This window comes from Cibotium barometz, chromosome 12 (assembly GCF_041138505.1).
Source record: "Cibotium barometz isolate CiBa-2024 chromosome 12, ASM4113850v1, whole genome shotgun sequence".
Taxonomy (NCBI): Eukaryota; Viridiplantae; Streptophyta; class Polypodiopsida; order Cyatheales; family Cibotiaceae; genus Cibotium; species Cibotium barometz.
The window spans coordinates 12,428,186-12,451,927 of record NC_141057.1 but is presented as its reverse complement, the minus strand read 5'-3'; the positions used below and the strand labels follow the sequence as shown (position 1 = coordinate 12,451,927).

The following is a 23,742-nucleotide window of genomic DNA, read 5'->3' as shown; positions in this document are numbered from 1 at the left end:
ATACAATCCAACCCCCCCCCCTCCTTTGAGGGCTAATCTTTTTTTAAAAGTCTTTGCCTTCCCCTCACCCTCAAGGGCTAATCTTTTTTGAAAGTCTTTACCCCCCTCATCTCCCTAGTCTTGTCTTATTATTTTATTATTTTACATTTTATTTTTATATTTTTATTAGATTTAAATCCCTCCTTATAATTATTTTTTTAAAACATGCCTTCTTATTAAAAAATAAAAAAGCAAAAAGCAAAAAATAAAAAATAATGATAATATTTTAAAAAATAAACAAAATAAAAAGTGTTGTGGCCACGTGCCAAGGGCCTTGATGCCTATCACAACCGTGCCACTCACCTCGCCACCCCGCCGCTACCGAGCAGAGGGGAGAGAGAAAGAGGGTCGTGCCATGCCATTGCCGAGTAGCAGCAGTAGCGGGGGAGAGGGAGAGGGAGAGAGAGAGAGAGAGAGGGGGGGGGGGGGGGGGCGGGGGGCAGGGGCAGGGGCGGGGCGGGCTGTGCTGCCGCGCCAAGCAGAGGAGAGAGAGAGAGAGAGAGAGAGAGAGAGAGAGAGAGAGAGAGAGAGAGAGAGAGAGGGCTACCCACCAATCCAAGTGAGCAAAGTAGAGAGAGAGAGAGAGAGAGAGAGAGAGAGAGAGAGAGAGAGAGAGAGAGAGAGAGAGAGAGAGAGAGAGAGAGAGGTACTTGCCTCAATAGTCTCACATAGTGCAGCCCAAAAGTCCAAGAGCTTCCACCCGTGACAAGTCCAAAACCCCCATTATCAACCTAGCCTACCAACAAAACCTACCCACCAAGTCCCAAACCCCCATTCCGAACCTAACCTACCCACAAAAGGCAACCTAGCCTACCACCAAAACCTACCCACCAAGTCCAAACCCCCATTCCGAACCTAACCTACCCACAAAAGGCATTTTCATGCTCTCTTATGTCATGGCACTAACCCAGCACTTCCGCACATACTCAACCTCAAGATCTAATCCTTGCATTAGGAACATTCACACTGACATCATGGTGGTTGATGGAGCCATGTCCACATCATCACCATTGCATAGGGAGCCTCGAAAGCGACATTTGGATCTTATTGTTCCACTCACTAAAATAACAACTCACCATTCGCGAGCGACTCATGCTCCCTAGCTGCCAACATGCTTTGCAAATTCCAAGGAACCCTCATTCATGCCCAAGTCAATACCCACCAAAATGGCACTCACCATTTGAGACGATTCATGCTTCCAAGACGTTGACATGCTCTGCAAAGTCCAAGGAACCCTCATTCACGTCCAAGGCAAAACCCCCCTTGAAAACTGCTTTAGGGTTGCCTATCCATCGTCGGTAAAATTTCATGCCATTTTCCAACTACCCAAAGTAGCCCCTCATGCCTCTTCCGTAACCAATCACCATGGTGGTGGGGCCAAATCTCCTTCTCACCTTGCACTACTTTGAGTCCTACCAAAATACGAACAATTCAGGGGAGGTCGAGATGTCAGATGGGTCGCATTATTGGATCGAGGATCTCATTATAGAAGTGCTCTACACCTCCCATCCCATGCATCAAAATTCCACAGTGGGAAGGAAGCCATGGCCGAGGATCTACACCTAATTAACAAAGATGGTCTTGATTCCAATGGGGCTACATTTGATGACATCATAGTCCCCAAATGGGTGCCCGTGGCCTGTGTGCACGCTTTTATCACTCACAAGAAGGATAGGGATTGATGCAATAAAGTGTCCCTCACTCTCTTAGCCAAGCTACTTTCTGGCCATCTCGCGAATTGGGAAGAAGCCTTTATTAGTGAACTCCAAAGTTCATACAAAAACTCCAAAGTTTATGTAACAAATCGGTAGCAAGCAAGGTACCTTGTTGTGAGAGTGTGTGTGTGCTTGCAAGAGCTCAAGCTCTCCCTCCTCCCTCAAACTTTTCATGGTATCAGAGCCTGCTTCAAGCTAAGGAGCTGAGTGGCACAAGCAAAGCTACAAAGACAAAGGAAGCAGTACACAAGTAAGAGTAACATCATCTCTTCTCCTTCTTGTTTTAGTACGACACCCCTTGGGTAGCTGTGGGAGCTATACGTCTTTAATTGAGGAGCTATCTTTGCATGTGCAAAGGCACTTATTTTGTGTGGAGTACTTTGTATTGCACTTTATACTGAAGGTTTGGCAACCATATTTGCGTTTCGAGCACGTTTTGGCCTCCGTTTGGGGGCATCCCTACAAGGTGTTTTCAGGTACTTCTAGAAAGTTTTGATTTAGAACTGTCTCTGTTTGAACTCTGGTTATTGCATGTAGTGTAGCAGTGCATTTTCGGTGTGTAGACAACGATTGCACATATATTGCTAGTTGTGGGTGTATGTACGTGTACTCTAGTCACATGTATTGTGACATACATATTATCTAGAAGTGCTACTATTATACATGAGTTACAATAAATACTGTTGTGTTGTAGGTTACATACAAAAATTATCTATTTGAAGATTTACATGGTTGTTGTAAGAAAAGATGTATGACAAGATCAACTAAATTGTCAGTGAGATGCTTGACAAGAGCAACTTCCATGCGTTGAAGTTCAGAATAACTAATTTTCTAATGGAAAAGGACTTTAGGACTATGTTGAAGGAGACAATGAGAAGCCTCCGGAATTGCCTAAAGAGAACACTACTCCAATAGAGATCAAGGTATTCAAAGACTAGAACTAGGGTGTAAGGAAATTCATATATTAGCTTTCAACATGTGATAGACACTATGATAGGGCATATACAGGATGCCAACACTCCAGCAGTTGCATGGAAAAACCTGGTGAAGATGTTTCAGACAAACACAAAGGCGAGGAAGTTACAATTAAAACAGAAGCTGCATACAGTGGAGTAGAAGAACATGTATGCGTTGAAGATCATTGGTATTGTGTGTTCATTGGTTACTCCTTTGAGAAAAAGGGGCATAAATGTTATGACCCTATCACACATGAGATGAGGGTGAGTAGGGATGTTGTCTTTGATGAGATAAGAAGTTAAGACTCGATTAGCTAATGCACATGAGCAAGTGGTTGTGCATAATACAACAATCACAGTCATTGAGTGGACCGAGAGAGTCCTCAAGTAGTGGGTATATTGATAGACCATGGAGTGGCAGGCTACGTCAGAAAATTAGCCCTACAGGTTCAGCAAGTGCATCACATAAAAGTAAAGAGAAGGTTGATGAGTCTCTTGGTATGCCTGACATTTCAGCAAGGCATTCATATGTTGTTGGAGAGTCTAGTGGCTCAAAGTAGAGCCTTGATAATGAGAAGTTTGGGATTCCAGCTACTATCAACACACCTGGTGCAAGAAAGGCTAAGGTAGCCGCAAGGATAGCAAGGACAGATCCAAGACCATGTAGATCGGGTAGGGTCAAAAACCTGTTTAGAGATTGATGTATGATGGTTATATAGCTCACCATTATACATACATGGCAAAGGTTGTGCAAGGGGTTTGAAAACCCACATTTTTTTGAGTATGATATTGGGCATGTACATTGCGAGAAAGTCATGGATGAAGAAATGTGTACATTGAATGCAAATAAGACATGGGAATTGGTGCCTTTGCCTAAGGGTAAAAAGGCTATTGGATGCAAGTGGGTCTACAAAATAAAGCACAACTAAAATGGAAGAATTAGTAGGTACAAGGCGAGATTGGTTTCCCAAGGTTATGCTCAAACCTACGACATCAATTATGAGGATACATTCAGCCTTGTTGCTAAGATGGCAATCGTGAGAGCTATTATTATAATAGCTACGTCAAAAGGTTGGGTTTTGCATGATGGATATAAAGAATGCGTTCTTGGATGGTGAGAAGAAGTATATTTGGACCAATCACTTGGTTACGAGGATTTGGGTCACCCCAGATTATGTGTGCAGGCTATGTAAAGCCTTGTATGGCTTGAAGCAGGAACCAAGAGCATATGGCATGATAAGATTACATAGTATCTTATCACCATTGACTATCATATGGCAGATGTTGATCGTTCACTCTATGTGAAAAAGAGTGATAAGGGGATTTTGGCCATCACCATCTATGTGGATGACTTGATTAATGGGGGTAACAATGAAGAGGAAGTTGAGAATGTAAAGGGTCTCCTCAAGAAGAAGTTTGACATGAAAGATTTGGGTGAGCTGATATAGTCTCTTGGCATTGAGGTCATCAAGACACCGAGGGCATATGGCTATCACATAAAGACAATATACATTAGAAATGTTGTCCAAATTGGTATGGCTGGCTATAAGCCCATTTCTATATCATTGGATGAGAATGGCAAGTTGAGTACAAATGTAGGTGAGATTTTGGAGAATGCCAGTATGTACAAGCAGATACTGGATAGCTTGATCTACATGATGATCATGAGGCCAGACATGAACTACACAGTTGGGTTGGAGAGACAATTTATGCAGGTTCCTTGGAAACTGCATTTGGATAGTGTGAGGTGCACACTATGCTACATGAGGTCCATAGTGGATTATGGCCTCTTTTATGATATTGGTATACAGTTTACAGGTGTATGGATACACTGATGTAGATTGGGTTGGTAGCATCTTGGATAGAAGATCTACTAGTAGGTTTACATTTTTCTTTGGGAGTGGTGTTGTTACATGGAGCAAGTACAGAGCTAGAGTACAAGGATGCTGGGATGGCAACATGTTAGGTAACTTGGTCATGTAAGCTACTTGGAGATTTAGGATTGCATGTGGACAAATAAGCTGTCATCTATCGACAACCTTAGTAGCATACAATTGGTCAAGAACCCAGTGTTTCATGTGGACAAATAAGCTGTCATCTATCGACAACCTTAGTAGCATACAATTGGTCAAGAACCCAGTGTTTCATGCGTGAACCAAACACATAGAGGTCCATTGTCACTTTAGTTAAGAGAAGGTCTTGGCAAGAGATGTTGATCATGTTGATCTTGTATACATTAGCACAAAGGAGCAGGTAGTTGACATTTTCACTAAGGCCTTGGGAATAGAGAAGCTTTACAATTTTTATGCTTGGAGTCTTGGAGATCGAGTTGATCTTGAGGGAGAGTGTTGAGATGTCAAATAAGCTCAACACGAGCCAACACTCATGACGTGCCTCGGTGACGGTCAGCAGTCCCCAGGGGAGCGTCTTACGAGAGATGTTCCACCTTTACACCATTGGTGCAGTTGGTAGTTGACACGATGGACCTTTGCCAGTGATTCTACAACTGGACTACACCTACCTAGTCAGCACAAAGGAGCAGGTAGTTGACATTTTCACAAAGGCCTTAGGAGTAGAGAAGTTTTGCAAATTCCACGCTATACTTGGAGTCTTGAAGATGGATTTGAGCTTGAGGGGGAGTGTGAGATGTCAAACTCAACACGAGCTTGACACTCATGATGTGCCTAGGTGACCATTTCACCTTTATACCATTGGCACGTTTGACAGCCAAAATGATGGATATTTGCCAGTGATTCTATAGCTAGACTACACCTACTTAGTTCAATCGAGTTATGGCATACTTATCTTGCTTGCTCACCTGCTTTAGCATGTTCACATTATAGCTGGACTACACTTACCTAGTCCAACTGAGCTATGGTATACTTATCTTGCCAGCTCACCTACTTAGCATGTTCACATTATAACTGGACTACACATACCTAGTCCAATCGAGTTATACCATACTTATCTTGCCAGCTCACCTACTTAGTGTGTTCACATTATGGACCGCTTGTACATAGTACTCTAGTACTTATATTGGTTTTCACTTATCTTTTGTAGACCTCTTTTGGAAACAACAAGTACAAGAAGATTTCAGCCTTCCATCTCTGTTTATCCATTATTGTGTGTGTGTGTGTGTGCTTGTAAAATCTCTCTTCCCCCTCAATCTTTTCACGAATCATTCCATGAGGGGCCAGATCTCAATGAGCACCACCACTAACTACTCAAAAAGAAGTCAACAAAGACAACAGGAAGGACCACGGGTGTCCTTGCCTATCCATGAACATCAACTCACATTACTCGCCCCTAATGTATAGTATAGGATCTTATATTCCAAGGAAACTTCCATAACTGCCTTGATACAACCTTCAACATGGTTGAAATCCATCTCTAGTGAATCAACTCACGAATCACATGTTTGCTCAATGGAAGATTGACCATGTCCGCGGCACAAAAGAGGAGGCACAGCACAAAAGAGGAGACGGGCACTTTGTAGATCCCTGAGACTACCCAATTGCTAGCTTGACCATGTGCGTGGCACACCAGAGGAGGCGGGCACTTTGTAGATCCCCAAGACTACCCAGTTGCTAGGTCACATGTTGCCCCACCACAATGGAAGATTGACCCACCCACCATGCATCACACCAGAGGAGGCTGGCACTTTATTTATTCCCGATATTGGACTTCAACCCAATTGGCGCACACACTCCCTATCTCCTTAGTGACTATCAAATGTGGCAAGAGTACATGTCCACACCCAAAGAAGTCCACATCGACCCCAAGTACATGCCACCCAAAAGATGTCAATCAAAAGAAGGTGGCCCTGCTAGAAGTTCTTGCGTGTGGAAGGCAAAGGAGCCATCTATAGATTCCCATACATTGATGGCCTTGCACCACTCACCAGCATGGAGATATGCGGCTTTGAATGAAGAAATTTAATGACCTCTACTACACCAGTAAACTGACCACCTCGCTATACTAGCCACATGCCAGTTCTTCTAGCTCATCATCCTTATTCTTGAGGAGGTGGACAAGCAAAGAGCGACTGGTCTTTGACCTCAATGAAGGTCCAAAATTCCAGTTGTAAATAGAACTTTAGGGCTATGGCATGATCAAATATATCCATGGCCACAAGGTGTTCACTTTCAAACACAGGCCTTGGAAATAAATGGAGAAACCAACTACCTGCATCAATTGTCTTTGAGTTCAGGTTGGTGCAATTCTTAGAGAAACTAGTTGAGGTGGTGGTACGAGAGGTGGTGGCAATTGTCTTTGAGTTCAGGTTGGTGCAATTCTTAGACAAACTAGTTGAGGTGGTGGTACGAGAGGTGGATATGGCAATTGTGGGGGTCTATGCATACCTCTTGGTAAGGGTTTTGATAGGTGGGCACCAGAGCTTGTGCCTATTGAGGAGTGACAAGTGGGGCTATCAAGGCCAATGGTTGCCTTCGTGTGGGGAGAATATGTCATGGTGCTAAAGTCCGCCTTGCTGGGTTACCTTAGTACCACCAATAATGAGCGGTGTCATGATTCTTGTGGTGCTAGCAATGAGCATAAAATTGTTGTTTGTCTAGGCCTTAGCATAGGACACTCCATAATTATATGATTTTGGTAGTAAATTATGTGCCAAACCATATCTCTCCATAGACATAGTGTGGGTGTCCTATTTGAGGAACTGGTGGCTAAGGCTAGTGCAATGGTATAAAATTGTTGATGTCTAGGCTTCAGTGTAGCACATTTCATACTTATATGATTTTGGCAGTAAATTATGAACCAAACCATATCTCTCCATGGTGTGGGTGTCCTATTTGAGGAACTAGGGTTTCCCTTGGCTTCTAGCCTTGCCACCCCACTACTAGCCTAAATGGTTAAGTATTCTGTTGACTCGTCCATGTCCATGTCCTTGACTAGGACTTTAGCTGGTGTTGGTGGGGCACTATTAGCCATGGAGGCTTTGGATGACACATCCCCTGTCTCTTGGTTCGAGTGGACAACTTCTACAACCTTATCTTAAAGATTTTCTACTAGGTCTATTGCCTTATGTAGCAACACTCATCAAAGATGTAGTGCCTAGACTTGTAGAGGTGGTCATGAAGCCTCTCTCTCTTGAGACTGATCATAAAGAAATCGATGCATAATAAGTCATCTAGCCTTTTGAGAGGGTTACATGTGGAGATACTTGGTTATAGCAATATAGTCACACATTATTTCTCCCTCTTCTTGCTAGAGGGTACCACTAGGTGAGATTCCCACAATGAATGTGTGCCTCGAGCCGGGGTCAGAAGCGAGCAAGCTCATTTTGAGACTTAAACAAAGATATGCCTTTATAAGGTTAATACTGGTCTAGTAATACCAATCTATAATACAGGGTTCATAAAGAGTTTGATACCGGTTTATACCGATTTTACACCGGTATTATATGAGTCTAACTTAAGTACTTGCCTACCGATAACAAACTTGAGCTTTTGTTATCAAAAGATAAGCTTGTGTGTTAAACTAGTATAAATCAATATTAAACTATGTATTATAGATGGGTATCACTAGTTTTGTAACAAGACACTTCAATGTCCTAGGACACTTTTATGTTCTGTTTACTAGCAATGTTTGAAGAGTTTTAAGAATCAAAGTATAATGTATTTTCTTACTCTATTTTTTTAGTCCTCTTTCTAAAGACTTGAAATTTCATGGAAAAATATGAGGTTAGCTATTATGAAGCCATGAAGAGAGAGAAAAAACTTATTATCACCTCTTTTATAGTCAGTAAATAAAAGACAACAAAACAAGATAAAAATAGATTTTGAGTATGAGTTAATGGAGTGGTCTTTTTTTCGCAAAATTCATAGCTCTTTCTTTTTCTCTAGCTAGAAAAAGAAAAATCTAGCCTTCACTTTAGGAATTTTATCTTCAAGAAAATACAATTAATATCTAGTTTTCAAATAGAAACAAACTCTTTCTATTCTATTAAAGGTTGTATTAGTTTTTTCTTAAGGCTAACTAGCCAAATGGATGTCTCTACTTTAAAGCTATCAAAACTATACAAAACAATAAGAGCCTTGTGAAAAAGTATAAACCATATAAGATGTATTTTAATTAATTTTAAATCTACTATATATAATAAATTATTAATTGAGATATTTTAATTTATTTTATATATTTTTTGAATTTCAATTTAGATTAATAAATTATAAAGCAATTCATGAGCTCTCTTCATGTGAACCATTCAACATACTATTGTTTTCGATAATCGTTCTCGATATTATATCATAAGAAAAGATTTTCATTAAAAAAAGTCAAACTTAGATGGCATAAATATCTAGGCAACCTTGCAAATGTTAACAACTTTATTGAATTTTAAATGTACATAAAGAATTTTTTCTATCAAAGTTAATGCATAATATTGAATGGTTGGGGGAAGGACCCACACTTCTACAAAAATATAAATAAAAAAACTTGAATCCAAATGTGATCGTGACTATGTTAAAAATGTTTTTTTTACAAGTTCGATTTTTTTGAAGAGTTGTACGTGTAGTCGATTAAAAAGAAGTTCAGCAAACATGGGTGAAAGATAAGTAGTGCACCTTTACATGACAAGAATGATGTCATAGGAACCTTTATCTATAAAACTATTTTTTACACATCATTCTAGTCCTATTTATTATGCAGCTTGAAGGAGGGGACCAATTTCTTTGTGTAGGTCATGAAAATTATTTTTGTTAACCCTAAAAAAGGAGACTTTTATGTCATGTTAAGCTACAAAACTAGTGTTAACAAACCAATATTAAGCCAGTAGTAAACCTTGTAACACACTATACCGCATTACGATTTAAAGACACTGCCCGCTTGTTTATTAGTAGTCGGTTGATAGGCTTATAAATACCTGATATTGTTTATTAGTAGTCGGTCGATAGGCTTATAAATACCTGCCTGCTTGTTTATTAGTAGTTGGTTGTGGTTGATAGGCTTATAAATACCTGATATTGTTCAAGAAGGTGCATTGGATGCTTGACATAAGAATTTCTTCCAAGACGCTTGCAGCAGCCACATCCTTTTTCTTGGGTGACACACGAGTATGGGCCATCCAAAAGGAGGATATGAGCTCTTTAACCTCATCAAGGATCACTCCAGATGTGCGTGGTTGTGACAATGGCAATACACCATCAATTTTTGTTTCCAAATGAGTTTTGGTTGAATAGAAATTTCTTCTATGTATGTTTAGCAATCTTGATGCTGTAGCAATGTTTGGTGTGGATGTTTCTGTAGTGGAAGCATTCATTAACGTCATAATGCTACAAGTTTTCACAAACAATTCCTGTTTGTTTTTGGGTACTTTGACTCTATCAAGTGTATTGTGTATGCCATCTATTAAAGCTGTATGTGCCCCCCTGCACATCTCTTTGTGGAAGATCATTGTAGAATTCCCTCATGGAATGGAACAATGATGGACTACTTAGGAAAATATATCAAACCTTATCTTCATATCCAAGCCTTTTGTATGCTGGTTGAAAATTTGAACACCCTTGGTGAAAATTCTTCCAAAAATTATCCTCATCCACACCATGAATTTCATTCTCTTCCTCACCTTCTTTGATCTTCAACGCTTCTCCTCGTCTCAACAGCACATGAGTTGCATTCTCTTCCTCAGTTTCTTTGATCTTAAGCTTAAAATTACCTCATTGCTCCCTAGTTCTCTTTGCATGGTAGTATTTGATTGCATCATGTGTAAACATCACACATGATTTGCAACCACCTTCACAGCTAGCTAGAGAAAGTCTGCATAGTTGTTATAAGTCTATGATGCCTTCACTAGGAATTGATGGATCTGTCTTTAAGAGAGAGAGAGAGAGAGAGAGAGAGAGAGAGAGAGAGAGAGACCTTCCAAATGTAGCTTCCAGCAACACACACAAACATGCAAGAAGAAGAGATGCGGAGCTTATTGCACATCGCACACACACAGAGGAATATATATATATATGTATATATGTATGTATATGTATATATATGTATATATGTATATATGTATATATAGTATATATGTATGTATGTATGTATATATATATGTATGTATATATGTATGTATATATGTATATATATATGTATGTATATATGTATATATATATGTATGTGTATATGTGTATATATATATATATATATATATATATATATATATATGTATGTATATATATATGTATGTATGTATGTATGTATGTATGTATGTATGTATATATATATATGTATGTATATATATATATATATGTATGTATGTATGTATGTATGTATGTATGTATATATATAGAGAGAGAGAGAGCGCACTTGAGCTTGAGCTTACTAGACAACACACACATGTAGAGGGAGAAAGAGAGAGGGAGAGCGCGAGATGGAGCTTGAGAGAGAGAGAGAGAGAGAGAGAGCGTGAGATGGAGCTTGAGAGAGAGAGAGAGAGAGAGAGAGAGAGAGAGAGCGTGAGATGGATCTTGAGCTTGAGAAGAGAGAGAGAGAGAGACAGAGAGAGAAACACTTGAGCTTGCTTGACAACACATGCACACAGAGGGAGAGTGAGAAAGAGGATGCAGGCATCCCATCCCCTAAACAGTGGAAGCATGTGATAATCATTTTTGTGTATAACTCCCTAGGTACACTGTTTTTTTTTTAAACAAGAAAACACTACAATAATCTTTTTTCTTTTTTCTCTACAAGACACAATTTTGGTTCTTCTTTACTCCCACACAACCTTTTGTAAAGCATTTTCTAGGACATATGTTTTGTGTCCAACCTAGCCATGTATTTAGTGATATTGACATACATGATGTTAGGATGCTTTTTTGAAGCATAAGCTTGAGATGAAGGATTTAGGTGAGCTAATATATTTCTTGGCTATATAGGTAGTGAGATCACCTCATGGCATTTTGTTGTTACAGAGACAATATGGCTTGTGTCAAAGTATGCCTATGTAATAGACTATAGCCTATTTTAGTGCCATTGGAGCATAACATAAAGCTTGTCACATATATATGTGAGCTTTCGGAGCACCCCAATATGTACAGGTGCATAATGGGTAGCTTGATCTACATGACCATTATTAGGCCATCAAATTTGAGGTATGCTATTGAACTTATGAGTTAGTTTATGCAAGTACCCAGGAAGCCTCACTTGGATGTGGCTAGATAAATTTTTAGATACATAAAGTCCACAGTTGATTATGGACCTTTCTATGAGCCTAGCAGAGAGATACAGCTACATGGGTACATGGATACTAATTGGGCTAGTAGTGTCATAGATAGGAGATCTACCAATGGCTTATATTTTCTTTTTGGAGTGTTGCTGTGAGTTGGAGTAGCAAGAAATATAGGGGCACCTACTATGGTAGCATCTTATGAGGTAGCTTGGTTTCAAAAGCTACTTGGTGATATGGGTGAGACCGTGGAGACCATGGATATGTCCGCTATCATTTATTTTGACATGAGTAGCATATAGCTAGCCAGTATTACCAATCTATCACGCTAGGATGAAGCACATTGAGGTGCATTATCACTTTATGAGGGAGAAGGTTCTAGTAGGTATTATGGAGTTTGTATATGTCAGAACAAGGAATCTGGTGGTGGCTAACATCTTCACAAAGGCATCGGGTACAAAGAAGCTCGGTTTAAGAGCTTACTTGGAGTACAATGTGTGGAGTTGAGCTCAAGGGGGAGTATTGAGATATCAAGCTCAACTAGTATTATAAACATTGATGACCTACCTAGGTGAAAGCTCTTGCACGTATGCCACTGGCACGGTTTATGAGATTATAGTTAATATGCCACTAGTGAACAACAGGCTATGTGACAGCCATATTTGGATTACTAGAGTATGGTATAGTTATAGCACCGACTCATATAGTCAGATTCACACTATCGACTGACCATTGTATGTTATAGTAGGAGAGTACTTTCCCTTATGGTATATACTCTTATCTCTTTAGTTTAGAGAAGAGAAAAAGATAGAATAAAATTTCATCATCCATCTTCTCTTGTGTCTTTCTCTCTCTTGTGTTTGTTTTTTCTTGTAAGGAACTCAAGCTCTCCCTCTCCCCTGCATTCTCTTTACTTACCCCTTCTTGCAATGTGTCAAACCCACCACACCTCCTCCCTGCTGTCTCTCTCCCTCCCTCTATCTTTTATATTTGATATCTATGCACTTCATTTAGTTTGTCACTCCATATGATCTATGCTCACTCTAAACAATCTATGTTCACTCGCTTTGGTTTGTTCACTCCATATGATCGATGTTCACTCTAAATGATCTATGTTCACTCCCTTAGTTTCTTGATAGTATGCATCTCCTTGTATACTTCCATATGCATGTATAGTATGTACGAGTGGCTCAAACCCACCTTTAGCAGGTTGATTGTGCCCATTAGTATTTCTTTATCTCTAGTTTTTCCCTTTAAAACAGAACAAAAAAAGTAATTCTACTCTCCCTCCCTCTTTCTCTCTCTCTTCCTTCTCCTTTCTTTTTACCATCTTAAAAAAGGCTCATTTTTTTCCCATTTAAAAAATACATTTTTAAAATATATATATATATATCTCTCTCCCTCTCTGTAACTCTCTTTCTCTCTCTAACTTTCTATCCCTCTCTATAACTCTCTCTCTAACTTTCTATATCTCTCTCTCTCTCTATAACTCTCTCTCTATCTTTCTAAAATTCTCTCTCTAACTCTCCTAACTTTCTATACCTCTCTCTGTGTCTCTAACTCTCTCTCACTCTCTCTAACTCTCTCTCTAACTTCTATCCCTCTCTTTATTACACTTTCTCTAGCTCTCTCTCTCTCTCTCACTCTCTCTAAATCTTTCTAACTCTCTCCCCTGTAACCTCTCTCTCTCGCTTTCGCTCCCTCTAACTCTCTCTCTCTCTCTCTCTCTCTCTCTCTCTCTCTATATATATATATATATATATATATATATATATATATATATAACTCTCTATCTATCTCTCTAAAGCTCTCTCTAACTTCTATCCCTCTTTATAACTCTTTCTCTAGCTCTCTCTCTCTCTCTCTCTCTCTCTCTCTCTCTCTATATATATATATATATATATATATATATATATATATATATATACAGTACAATATTATAGAAGTATAGTATAGAAGAGTAGTAGCATAACTCTCTCTCTAACTCTCTATGTCTCTAATTCTCTCTCTAACTATGTCTCTCTCCAATTGTGTCTCTTTCTTTCTCTCTCTAACTCTTTCTCTATAAAACTCTCTCACTCTTTATCTCTTTCTCACTCATTCTCTCTCTACCTCACTCTCTCTCTATATATTTCTCTCTCTAACTTAAATCTCTCTCTCTCTCTCTCTCTCTCTCTCTCTCTCTCAACCTCTGTTCCTCTCTCTAACTCTCTCTATTTCTCTCAAACTCGCCAACTCTCTCAAACTGCCTCTAACACACCCTTTCTCTAACTCTCTTTCTCTCTCTAACACTCAAACTCTCTCTCTTTAACTCACTCTCTTTACCTTTCTCTAACTCAATCTCTCTCTCTATACTCTCTTTCTAACCCTCCCCCTCTCTCTCTAACTCTCTCTCTTCCCCCTAACTCTAACTCTCTCACCTTCTCTCTCACTCTCCCCCCCTCTCCCTCTCTCTCTAACTCCCTCTCTCCCCCTAACTCTAACTCACTCACCTTCTCTCTCTCTCTAACTCTCTAACACACACACTCTCTCTCTATCTAACACTCACTCTCTTTCTCTAACTTTCTTACTCTCTCTCTCTAACTCACTCTCTTAACCTTTCTCTAATTCGCTCTCTAACTCTCGCTTTCTCTAACTCCATGTAACTCTCTCTTTCTCACTCTCTCTCTAACTATTTATCTCTCTCTCTCTCTCTCTCTCTCTCTCTCTCTCTCTCTCTCTCTCTAATAGTCATTGTAAGACCCCTACCCTCTATTCTATCATAATAACTATAGGAGAAGACTAAGCTAAGTAGAGATACTCACTCAGGGCCTCTATACATCAATATCTACTTCCACAAAATTTGCAAGGGAAAGTGTTCAAAAAGGCTCTCCTAACCTTCCCACAACTTTACCCAAGGGAGGATGAATTTTGGACTTCTAATTTAACTTTTAACATAAAGTTTCAAGTTTAGCCTAAGGTTAAGTTAAACCAAGTTAGATTAACCTATTTTGAGGTTAAATTAAATCAATGGCCTCTCTGAATTATGATTTCCTACTCAAGAGTGATTTTTGTCAACAAACCCCTTCTCTAAATTTGTTACACAAGTAAAGGATAATAACCTAGTAAATTAATTAAATTAAAGTATGGCTAAGGCTCAATTTTAGGCCATAAAATATATATTTTCTAAGCCTAACTTGATCCTTGACTCAAATCTATGAATTACTATTCATCATGATGGACCTTAGAATACAAAACCATGCATTTTTTATAAAATTGTTAATTTATGTAACTACTGTGCATAGGATAAGTCACAACGTAAGGTGTAATATTAAATTTCTACTATTGGATTTCTCTAATCTTGCAAGATTTTAGAAAATGCAATGAGAGAAATTACAGAATTAATGAAGAAAAGTGTAATTTCAAGTACTATAAGTGAAAGGTACCTTGCTGTAAGGTACCAACTACTTGTGTAAGGCTGTAAGAAGATGAAAATGACTACACAAGGCTGTAAGATACTTGTGTAAGGCTGTAAGGAGATGAAAATGACTACACAAGGCTCTAAAGACTCCATGAGTTGTAGAAGTACACTCCTCAAGTACTGCGACCTCCAAATACTTTAAAGTATGTGCGAAAAGTATACTAGACTATGACCAATGTGTAAGAGATGTAATATTTGTTCTTTGTGTGAGAATTTGTGCAGCACCAAGCCTTCAATGCTCACAATAAAATTTCATGGATTTCTAGCTAGAGGGGAGAGGTTTATATAGCAATTAAAGCCCACACATGCATGAGATTACTTGAGTTGTCTGTGGTGGCTGGGAGATCTCATGCACCATCCACTTCATGGATTTCTAGCTAGAGGGGAGAGGTTTATATACCAATTAAAGCCCACACATGCATGAGATTACTTGAGTTGTCTGTGTGGTGGCTGGGAGATCTCATGCACCATCCACTCCATGTTAACCTTTGATTTTGGTGGCTCAACTTTAGTGGACTCCACTTACTTCTAGTTCACTATTAGAATTATGTACGACACCAACCTATGTATGCATACAAAAACCACATACCACCGTATGGCCCATGGATTTGATTCCAACCACCTACATACCCAATTCCACTTGTTTTTCGTCTAAACCATGATTTTGCCAACCTTAGGAATAATACCCATAGTCACATTTAATTAATGTGCCCCTACACCCATTTAGCCTTATTTTATTTTTTAGCCAAGTAAACCTTAGGGATTTTAACCCAACCAATTTAATAGGGTATTTTGCACTACATTTAATTGTTTTTTTTCATTTAATAATTTAATTCTCTTAATCTTAATTTTCACATTTACCCAAGGGTTTATGTGCACACAAGCATCCCTAGGCCATAATTTAATTTTTCTAAGCATGACACCCTTACCAAACTTAGCCAATACTTATGTCTTAACTTAATTAGAAATTATTTCCAAGGTTTATAAGTAATTCACATGTGCACACACCACTTTCTATTTCCTAAATGTACACAATTTCATTAATCAAGAGAGCAAAATTTTATATTTATTCATCCCTTTGGACAAACGATAAGAGGGATCTTATAGTCGTTCTCTCTCTAATTCTCCCTTTGCCTCTTTCAATCTGTCTCTTACTCTCTTTAACTCTCCTTATTTCTCTCGAACTGGCTAGCTCTATCTAATAAACACACTCTCTCTAATTCTCTAACACTCACTCTCTCTCCAACTCTCTCTAACATTCACTCTCTCTCTAACTCACTCTCTTTACCTTTATTTCTCACTCTCTCTCTCTTATTTCTCTCGAACTGGCTAGCTCTATCTAATAAACACACTCTCTCTAATTCTCTAACACTCACTCTCTCTCCAACTCTCTCTAGCATTCACTCTCTCTCTCTATACCTTTATTTCTCACTCTCTCTCTAACACACACACTCTCTCTCTAACACTCACCCTCTGTTTCTAACTCTCTCTCTTTAATTCTCTTTCTAACTCTCTCTCACTCTCTATGGTTACTAACTCTCTCTCTCTCTCTCTCTCTCTCTCTCTCTCTCTCTCTATATATATATATATATATATATATATATATATATATATATATGTAACTCTCTCTCTCTCTACCTCACTCTCACTCTAACTCTCTCACTCTATGTAACTCTCTCTCTATCTCACTCTCAGAGTCTAATCATGATGATGTACTTTGTCTTGTATGCCTTCCTGGCATTCTGCAGATGTTTCTTTGACTATATTTCTTTCTTTCTCTCTATCTATCTCTCTAACTCACACACTTTACCTTTTCTCTAATTCACTTTCTTTACCTTTTCTCTAATTCACTCTAACTCTCTTTCTCTTTGTAACCCTCTCTCTCTAAGTCACTCTCTCTAACTCTCTAAACCTCTAATCTAACTCTCTCTCTCTCTCATGCTCTCTAACTCTCTCTATTTCTCTCGAACTAGGTAACTCTCTCTCTAACACTCTTAAATTGGGCAAATCTCTCTCTCTCTCCCCCTAGCACTCAATTTCTCTATCTAACTCTCTTTCTAACTTCTCTAACACTCTCTCTAACCCTCACTCTCTCTAACTCTTTCTTTCTCTTTCTAGCCCCCCCTCTCTCTATATTAAAGAGTGTGGTATGTCACACTTTGTTGTATTTCTAAAAAAGCGATAGTGCTAGTGATGTATTTCAAACGTTGGTTTTGTAGTTGGTACCGAAAGTATTGAATGAAAATGTTTTTATTTCAAGTGACTTGCGTAGTTCCGTAGTTGGGTCCATGTTCTTATACCAGGTACTACTCGAGGTGCTGTGAGGTATTTCAGAGGTTGGTTTTGTAGGTAATGCCAAAATTAATGGACAATAATTTCTTTGATTTTCCACCCAATGGAATCCCTCTGTCACTTGAGACGTGAAGCTTGAAAGTATTTCATGGACACGGGCTATGCGGTTGCGGATGCCAACGGACGTCCCCTTCAGGTGGTGTGCCCCAGCGCAAGGAAGATCAAGCCCAAGAGTAGCAGGTTGTTAGCTGCCGAAAGTGAGCCCAAGCCCACCTTAGCATCAGTCCCGTTGTTGCCAAGGTGCCCTTCCAATTAAGGGGCCATGCCCTGAGGGTGGTGGGAACAATGAAGCATGCACAAGGGAGGAGGAGGAGGAGGAGGGGGTGGCGAGGGAGACGGTTCAGTAGTGTTAGAGAGGGGGTGGCTCTAGAACAAGGGTGGGGCTAGTCCGGCTTGGGGTGCTAGGAAAAGTACAGAATTGTGGGGGGACGCGGTAGTGGCTCACCATCGATTGAGAGGGGGTGGGTTCGAGGGACCTATGTAGTAGTAGTAGTAGTATGTGGCCATTGCATGGTCGCATTTTATAGGACTAGAGCTGGGTTCTGGGTCGAAGGGGCACTATGAGAAGGTGAGGCTGGCCGTAGCCCACAAGCTATGCGGGCTACAGAAGGAGACGGAGAAGGAGAAGGAGAAGGAGAGGGAGGGAGAGAGAGAAGGGTCTGAATTACCCGCGCTGGCGTTTGAGAGAATAACAAAAGTAGCCCGCCGACGCGAGCTACGCAGGCTGTTTTTTTGGCGAATTAACCGCAACCGGTGCAGGCCATCAAAGGGACTGATCGAGAGGCCGCTTGTTGCCCGCAGGCTGTTTTTTTGGGGCAAATGAACCGCCAGCCGTCAAAGGGGCTGATAGCGGACACAACAAGCGCGACGGGACAGCTCGACCACGTCAAGCAACACAGAGTCACCACCACGCACATCCAAATGAGACAGACAGAGAGTGTTCTCTCTTCCTTTCTCTCTAACAAGTTGAGAGCGTAAGGTATCTAAAGTTATATATTAACCTTAGTTTCAAAAGCCATCAACGCTATAATATTGGGATTTGTCGAAACTCCATGTGAAAGTTTTGTGAGCTTTTCTTCCCTTTTTTTTTAAAGATATTAAAAAATCATGAAATTTTATTAATTTGTGTATCTTGAACATTGAGAAGATACATACTCCATAACGACAACACACAAATGGATTCAACAAAAAAACTCAACGAACGGAGATAAGCTCTTCTTTTTCTTTTCCCTCCTCATTTGTGATAAACATTGATGAACAAACACGCGACACATAGCATGCCTAGGGAGGACTCTCAATCAGTGGCCAAAGAAAGACAATTGAATCAGAGCTTCTAGACCATTCGTGGAACTGAGCCGCGGAAGTTACATGTTTTGGACTTCTGGAAGAGATTGGTGGGTGATGTGGTGCTTTTATTAACCCCATGGGTAGGTTTAACCAGGAGGGAGTGCCAACCTCTTGTTTTTAGGGATGTCGCACTTACCCTGGTGATATTAGAGAGGACTTTGTTTGATTATGTAGTTCTAGTAACACACACTCTTGGAAAGTAAACACTATAAATGTCATTGGACCACCAAGGCCTGCTCCTGGGCTTGTGGCCCAAGGAACTAACCAAAATATTGATAAAATAGCAAGTTTGCAATCTGTAAGATTTATATTTAGAGACAAGTGTAGTTGTCTTGACAACTCCAACAACGAAGGAGACCACTACTATTGCACTCGGACTCTGTCGAGCAAAATATAGGGATGGCAAGATAGTGTGCTGGAGAAGCAAGCAAGCTAACTAAAGAGTTCTATGAGAACATCAAGAAATGTCGGTCTATTGCAATTGAGATCCTAAGGAAGGTGATTATCCTTTGTAATGAGACACATTTTCTATGTCACCACAGAGGGTTCAAAGACAAACGGTGTGAATTACTTAGTTATAATTTTGAATTCCAAAGATGTACATGTGCAAACTTCCAAAAGAGAGAGGCTAAGCACTCGATATCCTTGCTTTGCAAGCACCTCTACTATGTATTCTTACAAGTGCTGAACTTAGATACTACTACTCATGATTTCATGCATCAACAAGCACTCACAAAAGTTGAATTGTTCCAAGCTTTGTCGGAGCATCGTTATCCCACATCTGCTGAAACTACCTAGCTACTTCCCCATCAATGCTACATGCCTTTAACTTTTTGGTAGGAGTATCTCCAGATGATAACTTTAGTCCTCTCAATTCTGCCTATGTGGCATACATCTTTTGGTATTTTCATATAGCTAGTTCTAATATTTCGGTGGAGTTTTAATATTATGATAGATCGATGTAGCTACTTCGGATATTGTGGCGTCTATAGTTGTCCTCAGATAACTTATGCTTCTCTTTTTAATAGTCTACTTATATTGTGAGATGAATAGTGTTATGTTGATCAAAATTTCTGCAATTCCTCAGTTTTAGTCTCGCTTGTTCTCGCTCGCTCGTGAAATGGATATTCCCTAACCAAAGGTAAGAAGAGTGTATGCACACTACATTCACTTCCCTTAACACAAACCCCCATCTCTCTCTCTCACTCCACTCACACACATTGTTACATAGGATTGCTTGTTGACGGGCATCATGCCCATTTTTGGGCATTTTGGCCATAAAATATCATCACTTATTTTGGGTGAATCAGAAAATAAGGTAAATTGTAAAAAATGGGCATTATTTTTACTAAACCCTTCATTTTGAAGGGTGACCGCCTTCAAAAGAAATCAATGTGTGTACTCAAAAGCCTTCAGAAACTGTCTGATCTGGTTAGCCCAGGCCTTGCGAGCATATGACCTCTTTTCACTCACTTCCAAGCCTTTACTTTAATATCCATGCTTCACAGAGCAACCTCTCAGTCCAAAGATTTTTTTCTTCTGTCGGATGCTCTGTGACACTATCTTCCCCTATAGTAAGCATGATCAGCAAGGGTAGCTTTTTGCTTACAGGTGCTGAGACACAACTTAGCATAGTTTCAATAGAATAGACTGAGACCTTGAGGGTTCCTTCTCCACATATAAACTCCTGCTTCTTGTAACCTCTCTCAAAGACCACCATAAGAAGGGAGTGGCAAAAGCTGCAAACCCCATAATGGCAAAGGCTCTGATTATCCCATTTCTGTAGTAAGGTGAAGCCATAACAACCAGACTCCCAAAGGATAACAGCCAAGGAATCAAGACAGGAATAGCAGGCAAGTGGAAAGCATGCATTGTGCCCATGAGAAGTGCCAAGGATCCAAGAAGGGAGAGACCCCATCCTGTCAAAGGGTGTGCTGTTATAGGCACCAAAGCCATCGGCAGGAAAAAGCTTCCCACAATGCACATAGGCGTCAGCAATTTCTCGATGAAGATGTGGAAGTAAAAACCATAGTCTACCCATAAGGTTCTGGGTATGCAAATGCTGCAGAGCAGTGCGTGCTCAGCTCGTCGCATGCGGCACATGCTGATCACGGTGATCAACAAAGCTGTGAAGAAGATGGCTTCACCAACAAGGGCAGGGAGCTCCTCTTGATATCTGTCATCAGTACACCACAATAAGTTACATTAACAGAGAACCATACACTATCTAAGATAATCAAGCTTCTTGGATGTAGTCAATGGATACTTGTAAGGACAATAGAGCAAAACTGAATAAAAAATGTGCTTGAGAATTTTACCCAATGGTGGATGCCCTCAAGTCATGCCAGGACAAACCCAAAGGCAAAACAGGCCAGGACCACCAGTACCAAGGTTTAAGCCAAGATGCCCCCGGGAATGTCATGACACTGTTGGGTCCACATGGAACACGCCATTTCAACCGCAAATCTGGAGAGAGAAAAGAACAAAGGGCATGGGCATACAGTATCAGAGGGTGATGAAACACTGTCTGCATTTGTATGCTCACTTCAATCTCAAGGCAAAGTTCCTGTTCATCTGGAGCATGAGAGTGTTACTTACAGTAGTAAGATGCATCCATCTGGTATCCGAACGGTAGACGGTAGTGTCCACTCAACCTGGACCCATTACTCGGAGGGTGAAACATCGGCATGTCTAACAAGTCCGGAAAATAAGCCGCCAGAAACCCTTGGTCTGCACCGTCCCTGTTTTCCGCCATCGTGGTCACACGTTGGAGCATTTCATTGAACACATCTGAGGATGGCTGCATTTGATAGTGTGACCACTTATTAGATCTCAACTGTAGAACTTTTATGGATGTAATAAGACACTTTGGATCTTTTTAACAAGGGGCTTGCCTGTAGAACAAAGAGGCCTGTGTGGAATATGCATGGGTCAATGAAAGCAGCACAGAACTGCCCACATTGGAAAAGCTCATCCATGTTGTGCAGGACCAAGTTGTCGGCATCCAGCATGATGACACGTTCGTATTCGACCAAATTCCATGCCAGCAGCTTGTTCAAAGTGTACATGAAGCGTCTGTTGAACCCATTTTGTTGTGCATATGGGTTTGGGATGTTCTCCACTCGAATAACCCTGACCCCTTCCTGCACACTGCAACATGTTGTGAACACACACGTGGGAATGGCAAACACATGTGGGAATGCTTCACACACGTGTGGGAATGCTCAGAGTGCAAGATCCGTCTTTGAAGTGCGTCCATCTACATTGGGAGATTGTCACATACGTTGGATCAGATTAATAATCTAAATACAATTTCGATTCTGGAAATCTTATTTTGGGAGTTAATTTACGTGGATTTGCACAGATTTTGTCAAGAAAAACACCTACAAAAATTTGGATAAAATAAGATTTAGTGAGCACTTACAATTTGTTCAACCAGGGTGCGGGGATGTCTCGGGAGGCGATGAGCACGAGGTCTGCTTTCACACGGTGGGCGGCTAGGGACTGCAGGAGGACACGGGCGGCAATGTAGTACTCGTAGTCGCGTGGGGTGCCCACGTACAGGATGGTCGCATAAGCAGTGGGAAAGCTTGCTGCCTTACTGCTGCTGCTGCTGCTGCTGTTTGGAGATGATGCCCACGCATGAGACTGGTCACCACCAAAGGCTACAGCACAAATCGCCCAAAGCAGAAAGAAATCCAGTCTCCATGGAAAATGCCGCCTAATGTCATGTTGATGATGAGATCGCCCATTGCCATGATGATGATTAAATCTCTCCATCTGTACTACCTGCTTATTCTGTTGCTTTGTGCTGACATGAGAGAGAGAGAGAGAGAGAGAGAGAGAGAGAGATTATTGAACAATATTCTCAAAGATGATTTTGTTTAGGGGTTTTCCTTCAATCTGTTTGCAAAATGGGAGAAGAAGCTTGGACATGGCCTTGATGTGGGCAAATCCTGAGCTCAGGAGAGAGATAGAGAGAGAGAGAAAATTGGCAAGAAATCATATGAATGGGGGGTGTGAGAGAGAGAGAGAGACAGACAGACAGACAGACGTAGATGAAAGCCAAGAAATTCTCAAGAAATCCACCAACCAATCAATGGGTGAGAATCACACGCGAAGTTCTGAAAACAGGAAGACACTGTAATCAAGGGTCAATGCAGGAGGAAAAGCACATGGAAATGAGTTGACTCTATTTAGGGCATGAATGCTGAATCTCAAAGAGCTGGAAATGCATTATTTCTTAAAACAAATTACACCAGAACGTGCCTTGAATTAAGCGGGAAATTGAATAATTGAGAGAGAGAATCTCCCTCAAAACAGAGAAGCTTAGATTAGATTAATGAGAATATTAGAGAGAAGCTTAGATTAGTGGGAAGACTTGCAGCAGCGAGCATTGATTAATAGGCGAAGACAATCAAAAGGCGTGTTTTTGTGCGCTTAACCTGCTGCGCTAGCTGCTAAAAAACGGAAGCTTTTCTGAAAGAATGATTTAGAAGAGTTTTCGGAGGAACCTAGGGTGTTAAATTAAAGAGTTTTTGCCCTTACTTTAAAGAAGAATGCTTCACGTTACAAGTTGATATGCAAGACAAAAAAAGAGAGAAACAGGATTAGTCGGATTTGTAAGCCCCGTCAAACTAGATAAACAGGACTAGCCCGATTCCGTCAGTGCATAGTTTAAAAAGTTAAACTTTGGTCCTGCCT

General features: G+C 40.3%; 1 protein-coding gene across 1 annotated transcript; it reads right to left on the bottom strand.

Annotated features, from left to right (window-relative positions):
• Positions 1 to 20,413: 20,413 nt before the first annotated feature.
• Positions 20,414 to 23,413, bottom strand: LOC147633066 (putative glucuronosyltransferase PGSIP8). Its single transcript, XM_086805787.1, has 5 exons — positions 22,463 to 23,413; positions 21,933 to 22,188; positions 21,637 to 21,838; positions 21,357 to 21,504; positions 20,414 to 21,214 (listed from the first exon to the last, which is right to left on the bottom strand). Exons 1-5 carry the CDS (start codon positions 22,816 to 22,818, stop codon positions 20,665 to 20,667), a joined length of 1,512 nt encoding a protein of 503 aa, XP_086661913.1. The 5' UTR covers positions 22,819 to 23,413; the 3' UTR covers positions 20,414 to 20,664.
• Between the last annotated feature and the right edge of the window lie 329 nt (positions 23,414 to 23,742).